Consider the following 15,156-nt stretch of genomic DNA (forward strand, 5'->3'; position numbering starts at 1 on the left):
TCTCTCTGTTTTCTCTCTCTCTGTTTCTCTCTCTCTCTGTTTCTCTCTCTCTGTTTCTCTTTCTCTCTCTCTCTCTCTCTCTTTCTCTTTCTCTCTCTCTGTCTGTTTCTCTCTTTCTCTCTCTCTGTCTGTTTCTCTCTTTCTCTCTCTCTGTCTGTTTCTCTCTCACTCTCTCTCTCTGTTACTCTCTCTCTCTGTTACTCTCTCTCTCTCTCTCTCTCTCTCTCTCTCTCTCTCTCTCTCTCTCTCTCTCTCTCTCTCTCTCTCTCTCTCTCTCTCTCTCTCTCTCTCTCTCTCTCTCTCTCTCTGTTACTCTGTTTCTCTGTCTATCTCTCTATCTCTGTTTCTCTCTCTCTGTTTCTTTCTTTCTTTCTTTTGCTGAATCAAATACACTACATACACTAAAGTATGTGGACAAGACTTCAAATGAGTGGATTGAGCTACTTCAGCCACACTCATTACTGACAGCTGTATAAAATCGAGCACAATGCCAAGCAACGTCAACACAAGAACTGTTCGCCGGGAGCTTCATGAAATGGGTTTCCATGGCCGAGCAGCCGCGCACAAGATCACCATGCGCAATGCCAAGCGTCGGCTGGAGTGGTGTAAAGCTCACCGCCATTGGACTCTGGAGCCGTTGAAACGCGTTCTCTGGAGGGATGAATCACGCTTCACCATCTGACAGTACAACGGATAAATCTGGGTTTGGCGGATGCCAGGAGAACGCTACCTGCCCCAATGCATAGTGCCAACTGTAAAGTTTGGTGGAGGAGGAATAATGGTCTGGCCCCTTAGTTCCAGTGAAGGGAAATCTTAACTCTAAAGCATACAACAACATTCTAGATGATTCTGTGTTTTCAACTTTGTGGCAACAGTTTGGGGACTACTCTTTCCTGTTTCAGCATGACAATGCCCCTGTGCACAAAGCGAGGTCCATACAGAAATGGTTTGTTGAGATCGGTTGTGGAAGAACTTGACTGGCCTGCACAGAGCCCTGATCTCAACCCCATCGAACATCATTGGGATGAATTGGAATGCCGACTGCGAGCCAGGCCTAATCGCCCAACATCAGTGCCAGACCTCACTAATGCTCTTGTTGCTGAATGGAAGCAAGTCCCACACAGCAATGTTCCAACATCTAGTGGAAAGCCTTCCCAGAAGAGTGGAGGCTGTTATAGCAGCAAAGGGGAGAACAACTCCATATTAATGCCCATGATTTTGGAATGAGATGTTGGACGAGCAGGTGTCCACATACTTTTGGTCATGTAGTGTATTTATTGTGGTATTTCTTCTTCCCTTGGACTGACAATCATTTTTCTGTTCCAAAATAAACAAAATCAGGGAGCTGTGCTTCAGCATGTCTCTGTTTGAATCAACTCTTCGTCACTGAGATCACCAGCCCTCAGCCCAGAACCCGCAGTTCCAGCCCTCATCCCAGAACCCGCAGGCCCAGCCCTCAGCCCAGAACCCATAGTTCCAGCCCTCAGACCAGAACCAGAAGGCCCAGCCCTCAGACCAGAACCCGCAGGCCCAGCCCTCAGACCAGAACCAGCAGGCCCAGGCCTCAGCCCAGAACCAGCAGGCCCAGCCCTCAGCCCAGAACCAGCAGGCCCAGCCCTCAGACCAGAACCCGCAGTTCCAGCCCTCATCCCAGAACCCGCAGGCCCAGCCCTCAGACCAGAACCCGCAGGCCCAGCCCTCAGCCCAGAACCCGCAGGCCCAGCCCTCAGACCAGAACCCGCAGGCCCAGCCCTCAGACCAGAACCCGCAGGCCCAGCCCTCAGCCCAGAACCCGCAGGCCCAGCCCTCAGACCAGAACCCGCAGGCCCAGCCCTCAGCCCAGAACCCGCAGTTCCAGCCCTCATCCCAGAACCCGCAGGCCCAGCCCTCAGACCAGAACCCGCAGGCCCAGCCCTCAGACCAGAAACTGCAGGCCCAGCCCTCAGACCAGAACCCGCAGGCCCAGCCCTCAGACCAGAACCACCAGAACCCGCAGGCCCAGCCCTCAGACCAGAACCAGCGTAGCCTAGTGGTTAGAGTGTAGAGGTGGCAGCGTAGCCTAGTGGTTAGAGTGTAGAGATGGCAGCGTAGCCTAGTGGTTAGAGTGTAGAGGAGGCAGGTAGCCTAGTGGTTAGAGTGTAGAGGCGGCAGGTAGCCTAGTGGTTAGAGTGTAGAGGTGGCAGCGTAGCCTAGTGGTTAGAGTGTAGAAGCGGCAGGTAGCCTAGGGGTTAGAGTGTAGAGGCGGCAGGTAGCCTAGTGGTTAGAGTGTAGAGGTGGCAGGTAGCCTAGTGGTTAGAGTGTAGAGGTGGCAGCGTAGCCTAGTGGTTAGAGTGTAGAGGAGGCAGCGTAGCCTAGTGGTTAGAGTGTAGAGGTGGCAGGTAGCCTAGTGGTTAGAGTGTAGAGGTGGCAGGTAGCCTAGTGGTTAGAGTGTAGAGGCGGCAGGTAGCCTAGTGGTTAGAGTGTAGAGGTGGCAGCGTAGCCTAGTGGTTGGAGTGTAAAAGCGGCAGCGTAGCCTAGTGGTTAGAGTGTAGAGGCGTCAGCGCAGCCTATTGGTTAGAGTGTAGAGGCGGCAGCGCAGCCTAGTGGTTAGAGTGTAGAGGAGGCAGGTAGCCTAGTGGTTAGAGTGTGGAGGTGGCAGCGTAGCCTAGTGGTTAGAGTGTAGAGGCGGCAGCGCAGCCTAGTGGTTAGAGTGTAGAGGCGGCAGCGCAGCCTAGTGGTTAAAGTGTTGGACTAATAACCGAAAGGTTGCAAGATTGAATCCCCGAGCTGACAAGGTACAAATCTGTCGTGCTGCCCCTGAACAAGGCAGTTCCTAGGCCGTCATTGAAAATAAGAATTTGTTCGTTACTGACTTGCCTAGTTAAATAAAGGTTAAAATTAAATCAAATCCTGACCCACCCTGCCATCACTCAGGTTACGTCCCAAATGGCATCCTATGTAGTGCACTACTTTTGACGCGGGCCCAGTGTCAAAAGTAATACAGTATGTAGAGAATAGGGTTCCATTTAGGAATCACCCTCAATCAGAACAGGGTTTCATTTATCAGAATAGGGTTCCATTTATCAGAATAGGGTTCCATTTATCAGAATAGGGTTCCATTTATCAGAATAGGGTTCCATTTGAGAATCAACCTCAATCAGAATAGAGTTCCATTTAGGAATCAACCTCAATCAGAATAGGGTTCCATTTAGGAATCAACCTCAATCAGAATAGGGTTCCATTTAGGAATCAACCTCAATCAGAATAGGGTTCCATTTGAGAATCAACCTCAATCAGAATAGTGTTCCATTTAGGAATCAACCTCAATCAGAATAGTGTTCCATTTAGGAATCAACCTCAATCAGAATAGGGTTCCATTTATGAATCAACCTCAATCAGAATAGGGTTCCATTTGAGAATCAACCTCAATCAGAATAGTGTTCCATTTAGGAATCAACCTCAATCAGAATAGGGTTCCATTTAGGAATCAACCTCAATCAGAATAGTGTTCCATTTAGGAATCAACCTCAATCAGAATAGGGTTCCATTTATGAATCAACCTCAATCAGAATAGGGTTCCATTTGAGAATCAACCTCAATCAGAATAGGGTTCCATTTAGGAATCAACCTCAATCAGAATATGGTTCCATTTAGGAATCAACCTCAATCAGAATAGTGTTCCATTTAGGAATCAACCTCAATCAGAATAGGGTTCCATTTATGAATCAACCTCAATCAGAATAGGGTTCCATTTGAGAATCAACCTCAATCAGAATAGTGTTCCATTTATGAATCAACCTCAATCAGAATATGGTTCCATTTAGGAATCAACCTCAATCAGAATAGGGTTCCATTTATGAATCAACCTCAATCAGAATAGGGTTCCATTTATGAATCACCCTCAATCAGAATAGTGTTCCATTTATGAATCAACCTCAATCAGAATAGGGTTCCATTTAGGACTCACCCTCAATCAGAATAGTGTTCCATTTATGAATCAACCTCAATCAGAATAGTGTTCCATTTAGGAATCAACCTCAATCAGAATAGGGTTCCATTTATGAATCAACCTCAATCGAAATAGTGTTCCATTTATGAATCAACCTCAATCAGAATAGTGTTCCATTTAGGAATCACCCTCAATCAGAATAGTGTTCCATTTATGAATCAACCTCAATCAGAATAGTGTTCCATTTAGGAATCAACCTCAATCAGAATAGGGTTCCATTTATGAATCAACCTCAATCAGAATAGTGTTCCATTTATGAATCAACCTCAATCAGAATAGTGTTCCATTTAGGAATCAACCTCAATCAGAATATGGTTCCATTTAGGAATCAACCTCAATCAGAATATGGTTCCATTTAGGACTCACCCTCAATCAGAATAGTGTTCCATTTATGAATCAACCTCAATCAGAATAGGGTTCCATTTGAGAATCACCCTCAATCAGAATAGTGTTCCATTTAGGAATCAACCTCAATCAGAATAGGGTTCCATTTATGAATCAACCTCAATCAGAATAGTGTTCCATTTATGAATCAACCTCAATCAGAATAGTGTTCCATTTAGGAATCAACCTCAATCAGAATAGGGTTCCATTTATGAATCACCCTCAATCAGAATAGGGTTCCATTTAGGAATCAACCTCAATCAGAATAGGGTTCCATTTATGAATCACCCTCAATCAGAATAGTGTTCCATTTATGAATCAACCTCAATCAGAATAGGGTTCCATTTAGGACTCACCCTCAATCAGAATAGTGTTCCATTTATGAATCACCCTCAATCAGAATAGTGTTCCATTTAGGAATCAACCTCAATCAGAATAGGGTTCCATTTATGAATCACCCTCAATCAGAATAGTGTTCCATTTAGGAATCAACCTCAATCAGAATAGTGTTCCATTTAGGAATCACCCTCAATCAGAATAGTGTTCCATTTATGAATCAACCTCAATCAGAATAGTGTTCCATTTAGGAATCAACCTCAATCAGAATAGGGTTCCCTTTATGAATCAACCTCAATCAGAATAGTGTTCCATTTATGAATCAACCTCAATCAGAATAGTGTTCCATTTAGGAATCAACCTCAATCAGAATATGGTTCCATTTAGGAATCAACCTCAATCAGAATATGGTTCCATTTAGGACTCACCCTCAATCAGAATAGTGTTCCATTTATGAATCAACCTCAATCAGAATAGGGTTCCATTTGGGACTCAACCTCAATCAGGCAGAGAACTGCTGACTACCGACGGCTTGCAATCCCATCATGACCAGCTGGTTTATCTCTGTCTTTTGGGCAGCATAGATCACAGCTGAAAGAAGGATGAAGGATAAAGTCCTTCATATATAACCAAGCACCTCAGGAAGGGTTTGGTGTTGTTGTGACCCCAATGACCCCTTGAGGCTGTAGCTCCTCATCCAGTTGGTTGAAGTCTTTTTTGGAGGGGGAAACACATACTGTACTTCAGTTTCCCCTGTCTCTTCCTACGGTACGCTGAGATCACATTACAACGAGGTGCAAGAAGGAACATGCAGGCTGGATTCCAGCTCTATGATTTATGGATACAACTCTGTGGTAGATACGATGTAGCAAGCTGGCAGGACAGGCTGGATATGACCTCTGTCTCTATCCCTCTCTATCCTCCCTCTCTCTATCCTTCCTCTCTCTATCCCTCCTCTCTCTATCCCTCCTCTCTCTATCCTTCCTCTCTCTATCCCTCCTCTCTCTCTATCCCTCCTCTCTCTATCCCTCCTCTCTCTATCCCTCCTCTCTCTCTATCCCTCCTCTCTCTCTATCCCTCCTCTCTCTCTATCCCTCCTCTCTCTCTATCCCTCCTCTCTCTCTATCCCTCCTCTCTCTCTATCCCTCCTCTCTCTATCCCTCCTCTCTCTATCCCTCCTCTCTCTATCCCTCCTCTCTCTCTATCCCTCCTCTCTCTCTATCCCTCCTCTCTCTCTATCCCTCCTCTCTCTCTATCCCTCCTCTCTCTCTATCCCTCCTCTCTCTCTATCCCTCCTCTCTCTATCCCTCCTCTCTCTATCCCTCCTCTCTCTATCCCTCCTCTCTCTATCCCTCCTCTCTCTCTATCCTTCCTCTCTCTATCCCTCCTCTCTCTCTATCCCTCCTCTCTCTCTAACCAGCTTACTCACATAATCATATGGGTTATAGACCATCATAGTCATCATCAACACTCCATCACAACAAGCCACAACCACGTGAGAACACATAAAATCCTTCCAACAGAAACACAAGAACCCTCAACCACCGCCAGTAAAAACCTGCCAAATCCTAGAAACAAATGCCGCTGTTCTGTGAAAACGGGACAGCTGACAATAATATGTTTCTTATCCTGTCCCAACCGTAATACACAGTAAACTCGTTCCCATCTCATCTTCTGCTGGTTTCACGGCACGCTCTGCTGAGAGCGCAGAAGACAACACCCGACATAAAAGATAGAGATCCTATTCAAAGTTAAAGTGTCACTCCCTACAATCTTGCCTGGACACAGTACAATTATAACCACGTCCATAACTCCTGGGTGTTCTATATAACCTGATATCATCATAACCACGTCCATAACTCCTGGGTGTTCTATATAACCTGATATCATCATAACCACGTCCATAACTCCTGGGTGTTCTATATAACCTGATATCATCATAACCACGTCCATAACTCCTGGGTGTTCTATATAACCTGATATCATCACAACCACGTCCATAACTCCTGGGTGTTCTATATAACCTGATATCATCACAACCACGTCCATAACTCCTGGGTGTTCTATATAACCTGATATCATCATAACCACGTCCATAACTCCTGGGTGTTCTATATAACCTGATATCATCATAACCACGTCCATAACTCCTGGGTGTTCTATATAACCTGATATCATCATAACCACGTCCATAACTCCTGGGTGTTCTATATAACCTGATATCATCATAACCACGTCCATAACTCCTGGGTGTTCTATATAACCTGATATCATCATAACCACGTCCATAACTCCTGGGTGTTCTATATAACCTGATATCATCATAACCACGTCCATAACTCCTGGGTGTTCTATATAACCTGATATCATCATAACCACGTCCATAACTCCTGGGTGTTCTATATAACCTGATATCATCATAACCACGTCCATAACTCCTGGGTGTTCTATATAACCTGATATCATCATAACCACGTCCATAACTCCTGGGTGTTCTATATAACCTGATATCATCACAACCACGTCCATAACTCCTGGGTGTTCTATATAACCTGATATCATCATAACCACGTCCATAACTCCTGGGTGTTCTATATAACCTGATATCATCATAACCACGTCCATAACTCCTGGGTGTTCTATATAACCTGATATCATCATAACCACGTCCATAACTCCTGGGTGTTCTATATAACCTGATATCATCATAACCACGTCCATAACTCCTGGGTGTTCTATATAACCTGATATCATCATAACCACGTCCATAACTCCTGGGTGTTCTATATAACCTGATATCATCATAACCACGTCCATAACTCCTGGGTGTTCTATATAACCTGATATCATCATAACCACGTCCATAACTCCTGTGTGTTCTATATAACCTGATATCATCATAACCACGTCCATAACTCCTGGGTGTTCTATATAACCTGATATCATCATAACCACGTCCATAACTCCTGGGTGTTCTATATAACCTGATATCATCATAACCACATCCATAACTCCTGTGTGTTCTATATAACCTGATATCATCATAACCACGTCCATAACTCCTGGGTGTTCTATATAACCTGATATCATCATAACCACGTCCATAACTCCTGGGTGTTCTATATAACCTTATATCATCATAACCACGTCCATAACTCCTGGGTGTTCTATATAACCTGATATCATCATAATCACATCAAATCAAATCAAATCAAGTTTATTTTATATAGCCCTTCGTACATCAGCTAATATCTCGAAGTGCTGTACAGACACCCAGCCTAAAACCCCAAACAGCAAGCAATGCAGGTGTAGAAGCACGGTGGCTAGGAAAAACTCCCTAGAAAGGCCAAAACCTAGGAAGAAACCTAGAGAGGAACCAGGCTATGAGGGGTGGCCAGTCCTCTTCTGGCTGTGCTGGGTGGAGATTATAACAGAACTATGCCAAGATGTTCAAAATGTTCATAAGTGACAAGCATGGTCAAATAATAATCATGAATAATTTTCAGTTGGCTTTTCATAGCCGATCATAGCCGTCCATAACTCCTGGGTGTTCTATATAACCTGATATCATCATAACCACGTCCATAACTCCTGGGTGTTCTATATAACATTGGCAATCTCACTATGTGACTTTCTGTCAAGCTAAACATTTTGGACCTTGTAAAACACAGCTACGCTCTGTTTGAAAGAGTATAGTGAAGGAGTAGAGTCACGTCCAACAAAGAAAGAAGAAAGAAATAAATAAACACATCTCTTACCTCTGGGTAACACATCTCCTGGTTCTCATGGTAACCCCACTCCCACAGCTCCTACTACATTCTCCATAGGGACTCCATTCCTCCCAGTAGTCCCCACTAGGCAGCTGGACATTTAAAACAAAACATAGTGGTCTGAGTCCCAAATGGTACCCTATCCCTATATAGTGCACTACTTTAAATGGTACCCTATCCCTATATAGTGCACTACTTTAAATGGTACCCTATCCCTATATAGTGCACTACTTTAAATGGTACCCTATCCCTATATAGTGCACTACTTTTGACCAGGGGCCATAGGGCTCTGATAAAAGCTTCTGACTCCAGACCCCATATACCCCTCCCCCCTGTCATCTACCTCACAGCTATCCTGTCATCTACCTCACCACTATCCTGTCATCTACCTCACCACTATCCTGTCATCTACCTCACCACTATCCTGTCACCACTATCCTGTCACCTACCTCACCACTATCCTGTCATCTACCTCACCACTATCCTGTCATCTACCTCACCACTATCCTGTCATCTACCTCACCACTATCCTGTCACCACTATCCTGTCACCTACCTCACCACTATCCTGTCATCTACCTCACCACTATCCTGTCATCTACCTGACCACTATCCTGTCACCTACCTCACCACTATCCTGTCACCTACCTCACCACTATCCTGCCACCACTATCCTGTCACCACTGTCCTGTCACCACTATCTTGTCACCACTGTACTTTCACCACTCTCCTGTCATCTACCTCACCACTGTCCTGTCACCACTATCCTGCCATCTACCTCACCACTGTCCTGTCACCACTGTCCTGTCATCACTGTCCTGTCACCACTGTCCTGCCATCTACCTCACCACTATCCTGTCACCACTATCCTGTCATCTACCTCAACACTGTCCTGTCACCACTGTCCTGTCATCTACCTCACCACTGTCCTGTCACCACTATCCTGTCATCTATCTCACCACTATCCTGCCATCTATCTCACCACTGTCCTGTCACCACTGTCCTGTCACCACTGTCCTGTCACCACTATCCTGTCACCACTGTCCTGTCACCACTGTCCTGTCACCACTGTCCTGTCATCTACCTCACCACTGTCCTGTCACCACTATCCTGCCATCTACCTCACCACTGTCCTGTCACCACTGTCCTGTCACCATTGTCCTGTCACCACTATCCTGTCACCACTATCCTGTCACCACTGTCCTGTCACCACTGTCCTGCCACCACTATCCCGTCACCACTATCCTGTCCCCACTGTCCTGTCACCACTTTCCTGTCACCACTGTCCTGTCACCACTGTCCTGCCACCACTATCCTGTCACCACTGTCCTGTCACCACTTGCCTGTCACCACTGTCCTGCCACCACTGTCCTGCCACCACTATCCTGCCACCACTATCCTGTCACCACTTGCCTGTCACCACTGTCCTGCCACCACTGTCCTGCCACCACTATCCTGCCACCACTTCCTGCCACCACTGTCCTGCCACCACTGTCCTGCCACCACTGTCCTGCCACCACTATCCTGTCACCACTAACCTGTCACCTATTATAATACATGTTTAGTAGACATCCAAAGTATAGTACAGCTAGTGTCTACATGTTTACTATGTGGTCCCTGTGGGGACCTATGTAACACAGTACTGTAACGCATACACTACATGGCCAAAGTATGTGGACACCTGCTCGTCCAACATCTCATTTCAAAATCATTGGTGTTAATCTGGAGTTGGTCCCCCTTTTGCTGTTAGAACAGCCTCCACTCTTCTGGGAAGGCTTTCTACTAGATGTTGGAACATTGCTGTGGGGGACTTGCTTCCATTCAGCCACAACAGCATTAGTGAGGTCGGGCACTGATGTTGGGCGATTAGGCCTGGCACGCAATCGGCGTTCCAATTCATCCCAAATGTGTTCGATGAGGTTGAGGTCAGGGTTCTGTGCAAGCCAGTCCAGTTCTTCCACACCAATTTCGACAAACCATTGACCTCGCTTTCTGCAAGGGGGCATTGTCATGCTGAAACAGAAAAGGTCCTTCCCCAAATTGTTGCCACAAAATTAGAAGCACAGAATCGTCTAGAATGTCATTGTATGCTGTAGCGTTAAGATTTCCCATCAATGGAACTAAGGTGCCCGAACCATGAAAAACAGCCCCAAACCATTATTCCTCCTCCACCAAACTTTACAGTTGGCACTATGCTTTAGGGCAGATAGCGTTCTCCTGGCATCCGCCAAACCCAGATTTATCCGTAGGACTGCCAGATGGTGAAGCGTGATTCATCACTCCAGAGAACGCGTTTCAACGGCTCCAGAGTCCAATGGTGGCGAGCTTTACACCACTTCAGCCGACGCTTGGCATTGTGCATGGTGATCTTAGGCTTGTGTGCGGCTGCTCTGCCATGGAAACCCATTTCACGAAGCTCCCGACAAACAGTTATTGTGCTATACGCGCTTCAGCACTCCCGTTCTGTGAGATTGTGTGGCCTACCACTTCACGGCTGAGACGTTGTTGCTCCCAAACGTTTCCACTTCACAATAACAGCACTTACAGTTGACTGGGGGCAGCTCTAGCAGGGCAGAAATTTGACGAACTGACTTGCTGGAAAGGTGGCATCCTATGACGGTGCCACGTCGAAAGTCACTGAGCTCTTCAGTAAGGCCATTCTACTGCCAATGTTTGTCTATGGAGATTGCATGGCTGTGTGCTCAATTTTATACACCTGTCAGCAACGGGTGTGACTGAAGTAGCAGAATCCACTAATTTAAAGCGGTGTCCAAATACTTTTGGCAATGTAGTGTAGGTTGGATGTGTTATCTGTACCGGACTGCTTTTTTCCCCCACGTAACAATTTGTATTCACTGAATACAATAACAATGTAATGCAATACTATTCATATGTACATCATGTCTGCTTACCAGGAGAGCTGGAGCCAAGAACAGCTGCAAAGCAACCAGGCACCACAACATCTTCCTCTTTCACTGATGGAAACGACAAAAACCAGTTAGTTAGTCTGATAAAGGAGATTATAATGACTTAGTTTACTAACATTTACAAAATGTGAGAGCAAATGATTAATAAATGGTGGGAAGACGTTTTTGTAAAACGCCTTATAAATGGTTTATTACCGAACGTTAATATAACACCGTTAGCTTGTAGTAGTTATACAGTCATTATTATAAAGTGATTTTCAAATCCTATATGTCATGTGAGATGTTTATGGTGGAAATAAAATCAGAAAACAGAAATAATTATTAATCATTTATCTACGTTTTTTTCTTCAACATTCTGGTAACGGAGGTGTTCTGTTCTGGGAACATACGAGAATGTTTTACTATGGTTCCCTGAAAGGGGGGGGACAAGGTAGCCCAGCGGGCTCTGGACACTCTGGTCTGGGCTGATCTGACTGTCCGTAATTGCACTCACTTGAAGGTTGTTAATGGAGTCAGCGGCTCTATGAGCCTATTGTTCTCAACTCATTACCGGAACTGTCAGAGTTAGGGGGTCAGGGCAGAGCCCCAGTCACAGGATTCAACTCTCACTAACACCGTTCAATAGACTGGTCAGCAAAAACTCTTGCACTCCCGAGTCCCATTCCTTGACCACATGTACAAACACACGTGCACGCATACACACACACACACACACACACACACACACAAACACACGTGCATGCACACCGACTGTATACACAAACAAACACACGTGCACGCATACACACACAAACAAACACACGTGCACGCATACACACACACACACAAACACACGTGCACGCACTGTATAATACACTGAGCGTTGTGTAGGAATGGCCCATTAATGAAGTCATGCATATTATAATAATAACTTATTTATTCAACGTTGTTCAACTTATTTATTCATTGTTGTGCTAACAGAATTAAGCAAGTAACAGTAATGTGTTTGTGTGTGTATCCTTGGCCGTGATTACAGACACCTGTGTGTCTTTTGACACTAAATAAACGAGTCATCCCGCAGTGTTTGTGATTAAACCCTGATGAAGACAGCTTGGCTGTCGAAACGTTGGACATGACATTTTTTTTGCATCTGAGCTCCTGGAGTGTGTGGCTCTCATTTATTTTCAGGCGCCTTGAGTGTAGCCTAGGTTCATGGAAGGTGATAAAAGAGGGTGTCCCTCAGTGATGGAAAAAGTACTCAATTGTATAAAAATAAAAATTAAAAATTAAAAAATAAAGTTAGTCACCCAGTAAAATACTATTTGAGTAAAAGTCCAAAAGTATTTGGTTTTAAATATACTTAAGTATCAAAAGTAAAAGTAAAAGTATAAATCATTTCAAATTCCTTTCTTGTTTTTATTTTATTTACGATAGCCAGTGGCACACTCCAACACTCAGACATTAATTTACAAATGAAGTATTTGTGTCCATTATTTTCTTTAGGAATGTAGTGGAGTAAAAGTAAACAGTAAAGTACAAGATACCCCCCAAAAAACTACTTAAGTAATACTTTAAAGTATTTTTTACTTAGGTACTTTAGACCACTTGTGTCACTAGCCTACAGCTCCATATGAGCATCACAGGCTGATCTGGCAGGGTCCACTGGCCACAGACATTTGCTTGAGTTGTCAACTAATATGAATTAGAGTTGATTTTTATTTTATTTTATTCACCATGTCATGAGATTTAGGTTAAAAGTTGTGTGGAAAAAAAAGACTAAATGTCCTTATGTTGATGACTTTTTGCTAATCTAATCAGTTTTACACGTTGATTCAACGTCATCACATTGATCTTTTGTTGAAAATGACGTGGGGAAAACGTTTATTTAATACGTTTTTTGCCCAGTGGAGATGCGTTATATTCTCCAACAGGAGAGGGTACGCTCTGTTCTGCTCTGCAAAACACTAAGACTATGTTGAAAAAAAATGTTGAATGACTTTAGCTAAACTGAATGTAGTACAAGTTAATTAAAAGTAGAAATTAATAGTCTATTAATAGCTGGTAGCCTGCCTACAAATCAGAAATATGTGAAAAGTAACTCCAGCAAAAGCGTATTATTGTTCGCAAAAATGTTGGCTTTCAAAACATTTCCCACGAAGCTATTCTTACTAAATATAAAATGCCAGAAATCCTAATAAAAGTCGTCAGAACTTACCCTTTGAGCGTTTCTGCGTCCTTTCAACTATCCAAAATACCTGATGATTCCTTGCTGCGCGTTTTCACTGTGTCGTAGTACCTCCGCAGCTGCGGTTCTAATATTACCTGCTAGCTCCGTCTCTCTCTGCCGGGGAGTGTTTCAGTTATTAGCCCCTGTGCCCAACTCCTTTTCTGATGAGCTTATCTAGCTGCAAGACTCCTTTCCTTTCTCTTTCCAGCAGGAAATTGAAAAGAGGAGAAAGAGTCCAGTCGGTGTTAAAACCTCTGTCTGCGTCACTCGGGTTAACCCCACGGTGCCCGGGATCTGCGTGCTGGTGATTACAGTGTGTCAATGTACAGAACTCAACCGGGGAGAATTACTGTGAGGCTATAATTTCAGATTGTAAAAATAACTGTTAATTAACGTTTGTAGATTTTAAGATCCTTCTTCTCAGAATGAATGTGCACGACACACTTTTAATGAGTAATTCTCGTTTTTTTACATACCAGTGGCCCTCTAATCTTGGTTACCTCAGAACAAAATTTATTTCGCGAAAGTTTGTCATTTCCTGTTCATGAGAATCTGTCCACGAGAGATGAGTGGCTCACACACAGTACTGTTATTATGGCATTACAGTACGGGCTATTTGAGTTGAACCGTGTCAGATTATTATAGTGTAATAACGTGTTATGATGTAACAGCTTCGTTAATACCAGGGTTTAACAATTATATATATATGAATAGGTTTATAATAGGGTGACCACACGTCCCGGGTTGATGAGAGCTGGCATGCCAACGAATCGGTTGGACGGACCTTTTGATTTCCGTTAGTGGGTACGTTTCTTTAAGGTACCTCCTATGTGTACACAGGCTTGTACGTTCACCGTTTTTTTTTGTTTTTTTTAAATGGGTGTTATGGTGAAGACCTTAGATCCCCCACAGTGGAGGTGTCATAATACCCATAAAACCTAGTGGTCAAACAAGGGAAATAGTTCCAATTGTTTTTCCACCATTCATTTTTCCAATAGGGGATAAGGACTGTGTTTAGTATAGGCGTACCCTGGCGTGATGTTTTGATAACCTGTAAAATCTCCCTCGGACAAGGTGGCTTTTATCAATATATTCAGGGCTCTATTTACTCTCATATTCAAAAATGCTAATTAACATTGTTGTGTATTGATGTGATGTACTGATAGATGACATCACCACGCCAGTAAAGGCTTGTTACATTAAAAACATGTTAACGTTTACCTCCGAGTCTGGTTGATTTAATTCAGTATAATATCTTAACTTAGCACAAGTTGTAAGTATAGGCTTGAACAAACGTCAAAGTAGAACATCACTCAAAACTACAAATCCCTGCAAGCTCCTGATCGTCATCTCTAGCTGACACGTTGGGCTAACGAGTATTGTGTCAATTTAAAACTTGCACAAGACAGTTAACAGAATTGTCGATTTAAAGAAATGAAGCCAATTTATTTATCACTGCATTTTAGCTCACGTAAAATAGTTCATTCAGAGATTCTTACCTTTGCCTCGATTGATAGTCTCGTCCAGAGCATCATGGTATTTGTAG

At 44.0% G+C, this 15,156-nt stretch overlaps 1 protein-coding gene across 1 annotated transcript in view; it reads right to left on the reverse strand.

Annotated features, from left to right (window-relative positions):
- The window catches only part of paplna (papilin a, proteoglycan-like sulfated glycoprotein), a 95,912-nt gene extending 81,919 nt beyond the window's left edge, over nucleotides 1–13,993 (reverse strand). Inside the window, exons 1-3 of the mRNA XM_071366904.1 lie at nucleotides 13,599–13,993; nucleotides 11,390–11,452; nucleotides 8,467–8,570 (exon numbers count right to left, since the gene is read on the reverse strand). Coding sequence (XP_071223005.1) covers nucleotides 8,467–8,570; nucleotides 11,390–11,440 — 155 coding nt within the window. The 5' untranslated portion in view covers nucleotides 11,441–11,452; nucleotides 13,599–13,993. The remainder of the gene's footprint in view (nucleotides 1–8,466; nucleotides 8,571–11,389; nucleotides 11,453–13,598) is intronic.
- Nucleotides 13,994–15,156: the final 1,163 nt, after the last annotated feature.

The sequence above is a fragment of the Salvelinus alpinus genome, chromosome 25 (genome assembly GCF_045679555.1).
Source record: "Salvelinus alpinus chromosome 25, SLU_Salpinus.1, whole genome shotgun sequence".
In the NCBI taxonomy this organism is placed as follows: domain Eukaryota; kingdom Metazoa; phylum Chordata; class Actinopteri; order Salmoniformes; family Salmonidae; genus Salvelinus; species Salvelinus alpinus.